The following is a 5,757-nucleotide window of genomic DNA, read 5'->3' as shown; positions in this document are numbered from 1 at the left end:
TTGTAGTTTTGACCTTTTTGGTAAACTTTATACAAAATTGTAGAATTGAATAGACAAGGAATTTAAATAATTTGATAAAAGGCCTCAAAGAGATAGTCTCACAGACTATAATGATTGCAAAATATGCAAAACTAGATTTGTTGAAAAATATTTAAACAAATTTTCAAGCTAATCCAAAAAGTAGGTTTAACTCTAAATTCAACAATCTTTGCTAGCATTCTTGTGAAACACTTAAATCAAATAAAAGGAATGTGTATTTTGTATAAAATGTCACTTAAAAGTGTGATATATTTAATCAAGTGCACAACTCTACTAGAGGAGGGTAAATTATTTGGTTGAATAAAAAAAAAATTAAACTACATGAGGTAAGAATGAGTCAATATAATTCCTAAATTTTTTCCATTCTTTTGTATAAGGTGAGAGTCTACTAAAATCAACTGAACTTACACCTTACACATTTAGTATAGAATTGAAATTCAAATGGTACATTTCTCTTATTACTAATAACTAAATGGTATTGTGATAACACCTTAAAAATCTAACCCTACTATGACCCTACAATGTTTAGATATGAAATAACATTAATATATCCCATAGTCCCCTAATATATGTGCGGTATACCACTATTTTAGATTAATTTAAAAGACCCCTAATATGTGTGCACAAACTATGGCATATGGCATTAGGTGAGTAGTGAGTATCCTAAGGATATTAACTTGACACAAGACATCAAGATGATGGAATAATAAAAATTCAAGACTATCAAATGGACAAAACAAACTGATCAAAATAAAACAAACTATGTAAAAGAGTTTAATCTCACCTAGACACATACTTAAGAACCCTATATATAGAGAAAAAATTAAGGGGAAGGTTCAAAGATATTCAAGACCTAATTAAAGAATACATTGCATCATTTTACATACAAGACTAGCAATTGAACAATACTTAAGGATGAGTGAAAAATGGAGAATGTTTATTTTACAATAAAAAAATCGTAGAAATATAATAACACTATATCATGAAATGTTTAAACTATAATGATACCTCTATCAAAATGAACAACATACCTACCTTACATATAAAAGGACAAAACTAATTGAAATGACCAAACCTTGATTATTGTTTTTTAAAAACTATTTTTAGAACTCATATATCTTATAAGTATACTTACCAAGGTCGATTTGAATTTTAAACTGGTGTCACCATTCAAGGAGTGCTTAACCTACCTTCACCAATAGAATTTCACTTTCAGATAATAAAATGATTGAACAAATATTGTGTGGAATCCTCTTCCATGTGAAGAGGGGCCAACCTATTCCACCAACTTTATGTGGGTCAACTCAAAGTTGATATAATAGTTCAAAATTCAATCTTCTACAAATTTGTGTTAGAAATTTATGTCATCTACGACACCACATAATCAAACAAACAATGTCATTTTGAGCTAGCAGTATCATTTTTTTATTGTTTAGGAAATTATTGTTGTGAGATAGGAATTAGGCACAAGCATCATAATATAAATTAAGCCAAGGTTACGAAAGCCTAAATGCTTTGAAATCAACCTGGAAATTACAATGTCGTCATATTATCCTGCCAAAATTTAAGCCAAAAAGCATCAGTCAACATTACCTAGTACTTGTTGACTTGACAGAATAAGGTTGAATCTTTAGGGTCACCAAATAATAGTGCCATGATACCATAAATATAAATTATATGAAAAATGTCAATATTAAGTGTAAGGAAAAGTGCATTGAACTTTAAAATGACATATGATGCATATAAGATTAAAATGAAATAAGATAAATGACACACTTAAAATAAGGGTGCAAATAATAAAGTGTTGATGTAATAAAGTAAAATAAGACTCATAATATTGAATTAAATATTAATTTAATGCAATAAAAGGTTCGATAATGCATAGAGGAATAGGAAAATTAAAATAAACGTAGGGGAGAGTGTGAAATTAGAATAATTTATTAAAAGAGTACAATTTGCGATGCTACACAAACCAAAACCAAATAAATCACATCTAAATCATTCTTTAAGATTCTATAATTTTCAATTATTTATCTAAATCTTAGTCAAACTTAATATATTTTTTAAAATTTTAATTAAATATAAAATATCATAAAGATATCCATAACATTCTAGTGTAAAAATTTTAATACCATAAAATTGCAAGAAACATGGATAATAAACGACTTTTGAACATAGGTGAGATGCCCACTAATTTAATTGACCATGGAAAGGTATTATTGAAAGAAAATTGTCTACATAAATAAAGTGATGTGAGAGCTATGAAGTATTTCACTCTTCTTACAAAAATAATAGGGGAGAGGATCTAATAGTTGAGCAAACTAACTTTGTGCTTCTCAAAATCTTATATAGCAATTTTAAATCACTCTCATTTTTTTTACAATAATTTAGTTTGCAAATCCCTTGCTTATAACTAAAGTTTCAAGGCCACATCATCAAATATGATGCCACGTCAACATGTTTTTTTTGTTGATGTGTCCGAAAAAGTCACAAGACAAGAGACACTAGTTGTGCACTAAGACATTAATGAGACATGACATGATTGGTTGCTTTTTAGATCTTAAGAATACATTTCATTTAATTATGAATATAATACTACCAACCTTAAAATCACAACTATTAATACTATATTATTAAAAATAACGAACATTAAATTAACAAATAGATAAACTGTTATTAAATGGAAATACCGAAAATAACATTTCAACCAACATTTTATTTTCTCTTTTCAATTATATTAAATTTCTAAAACTAGAATTCAAGAGGGCCATTCCTTGGTTGTTAGGAACTTAGTGGGGCCCAAACAACCTTTTTCTTGTGCCTTTTCTTTCCACAAAAGTTAGAAAAGATCAAGTCACCCCTGCGGCTGCCTAATTCCACCAACTTCTGGTCGGTTGGTACCAGCTTGTTATTCTCCACGTGTCTTTACCTCAGCCATTCAGCTTTATTATAGCTTTACATCACATGCATATTGTCTGATATGAACTCGGAGTATGGTTGAAATTATCCATTATTGGTGGAATGCTCTGTATTTGGAGGTCGTTTTGTAAGAAGAGCCGTTGTTAATAGAAATTGTATGAGGAATATTTAGGACAATTTATTGTTAATGGAAACTTTGTGAGGAAAATGTTGAAGAATCCATGACGAATAATGGCAGCAGAGACGAATGGCGAAGGATCGATCTCACAATCATTGCCAGATGATGTGATGGAGATGATTGTAGCCTTCCTTTCCATCTCAGATCTTCCCAGAGCGGCTCTCGTCTGCAAGCAATGGCATTCTTTCATCGCATCCAGTCCTATTTGTAGAGAGCTTTCCCATTCTCTTCACAAATGCAAACCCTGGTTATTTCTTGTGGGAGCCAAGAAAAGACGATGTCTAGGGTTCGATCCCGGAGCCCGCAGGTGGATTCGTCTACCGCCGTTCAGCCTAAATCCTGACGAACAAGATGTAATCATTATGGAAGGCGATGGATTTATATTTTCCATTTCAGGCGACCGACTAAAATTCATGAACAGTTTCTTAAATCCGCGGAAATGGCGAGAGAGTGCTGCAGCTATGCAGGTGTGGCGACAGAATCCGCTTATCTGTCACGATCGAGGAAAATTGATTATGATTGGGGGAGTTCATGAGTTCGAAGAAAATCCGTTGAGCGTGGAAATGCTTGACCTGAAATCAGGGGAGTGGGAAATGTGCGATCCATTGCCAGGGGAATTCGGACAAAAAGCTTCGTCCACCTGGCTTTCTTCGGCCGTCTTTAGTGGCAAAATTTATGTATTGGAAAAATGGAAGGGAGATTTCTGTTGTTATGAGTTGCAGAGCAAGCGCTGGGGAAAGGTAATGAGTGTGAGACCGTTGGCGTCGTCTTCTTCTTCTCAATGTGTTAAATATTTCTGTTTAGCGTGCAGGATTGGATTGGTTTTAGCGGGTTTAATTAGGGAAAATGGAGATCTGAGCTTCCGGATGTATATTGTGGAGGAGAATAAGATGGAGTGTAAAGAGGGCACGGAATTACGAATGCCGGATGAAATGCTGAAATTGATTGCAGGCAGAGAAACGAGCGAGGAAGAGGAAGAGGAAGAGGAATACTCATCATCATCATATGCAGAGCACATCGAATGCAGGGGCGAGGGGGATCTGGTTTATGTATTCAGCAAATCGAGGTACGTGAACAAAAGGCGCGTTTGTTTATTTGATTTCAGCACAGGGGTTTGGGAGATGTTGGCAGATAATGATGGCGGTTTGTGCATGGATTGGCGAGAGGGGGTATTATTTGTGTGTTGTTCTGTTACGCTTGAGGAGACATCGCCGGTTATTTAAGAAGAGAGCCGCTAAACGAAACAATTCTTTGGAGATTTTTCCATCTCTAAAGTTTGTGTGTTCTAGTTGGATTTTTCTTTTCTTTTATTTCCAAATTATAGATGAAGTTTCAAATTTCTGCCGATTCTGTGTAAGACATGAACGTCAACAATCGTTCTGTAAATTCCAATATATATATGTTTGTACAATTAATACTGTAATTGGGAAGAGGATTCAATAGTTTCTTTTAATATTTTATGGTTTTAGATACTTCAAGTTTCATTCAATGTATAAAGTTTTAGAGTGCAGCACCTCTTTCAAAATTTTATGTGGGCATTCAAATCATTTTCAGTTTTGTATGGTTATAAAATCAGATTTGAAATGATGTCACATCAGCATGCTTTTTGTTGAGGTATACAAGTTAGTCCAAAAATGCTTTATTGGTATGCCTATGTGACATCACATAATTGGCTGTTTATTTAAATCTAAAGAATACTTTTTGAGAATAAAATTGAATATTTTATGACTAAAATCATCAGATTTCCACATTGTATAATAGTATCTATAGCTACTTCTGAATTTGATTGTGTGACTTTGTGACTATTTAAGATAGTATATATAGTCACACAATCAAATCAAGCAGCTATAAATGTTTTATGACTATTTAATTGCTCCACCAAAATATCCATTTTGATCATTTCTATACCACTTTATACTCACTATAGAAATTTGTTCCACTATAGGACCCTTTCTTCTAATATATATAAATAATATATTTTTAAGATTTATACAATACAAAATAATTTGATTATAAAAAAATATTTTTACAAACTATGAAATATATATTGAATTCAAGTTTCTAGATGATTAATTAATAATTTCTTAGAAATAAATATATATTTTTATTATTTGGATCTTCAAATACAAAGCTATCCAAATTTGTTGACTTCCACCTAGCATTCATATATTTAAGAATTTTTTTTATATATTTCAAATTCAAACTTAAACATAAACTTGTATGCCTCTCGAGGTGGTTGAAGATCCTAGTCATAGTTTACCTAGTAGGACCCTACTTAATGCATTCATACAATTGTAATATGACCAAGAAAACATAAATTATAGTGCCAATTATGGAAACTCCAATTTCCTTCAAAATGAAGTGTTCTATTTTAAGTAGGGAAATTATTTTATAAGATTATAAAATACTCAATTTATAATTAGATATAAAACTTGCAAGACATTTAGTAATTATTCTTAATACTCTCCAACTTATTATATGTATTGTAAGAATTAAAATGGATTCTAATAAAATGAACTTTCTAGAAATCAAGTGATTGATATCCGTAACAATCTTGCATCATCCAAAGTTCTCTACACAATTATTTAATCTATATTATCACACTTATTCTATTTTTTATT

General features: G+C 31.6%; 1 protein-coding gene across 1 annotated transcript; it reads left to right on the top strand.

Moving 5' to 3' along the window:
* Nucleotides 1–3,030: 3,030 nt before the first annotated feature.
* LOC131065513 (F-box/kelch-repeat protein At3g24760) lies at nt 3,031–4,608 on the top strand. The gene has a single exon (XM_058000016.2). The coding sequence runs from the start codon at nt 3,190–3,192 to the stop codon at nt 4,357–4,359; it is 1,170 nt and encodes a 389-aa protein (XP_057855999.2). The 5' UTR covers nt 3,031–3,189; the 3' UTR covers nt 4,360–4,608.
* The last annotated feature ends 1,149 nt before the right edge of the window (nt 4,609–5,757 follow it).

The sequence above is a fragment of the Cryptomeria japonica genome, chromosome 4 (assembly GCF_030272615.1).
Source record: "Cryptomeria japonica chromosome 4, Sugi_1.0, whole genome shotgun sequence".
Lineage (NCBI taxonomy): Eukaryota > Viridiplantae > Streptophyta > Pinopsida > Cupressales > Cupressaceae > Cryptomeria > Cryptomeria japonica.
This window is presented reverse-complemented; position numbering and strand designations above follow the sequence as displayed.

Bases quoted from the DNA above. Each gene is read 5' to 3' on its own strand.
- LOC131065513 (XM_058000016.2), top strand. From the start codon at position 3,190: ATGGCAGCAGAGACGAATGGCGAAGGATCGATCTCACAATCATTGCCA.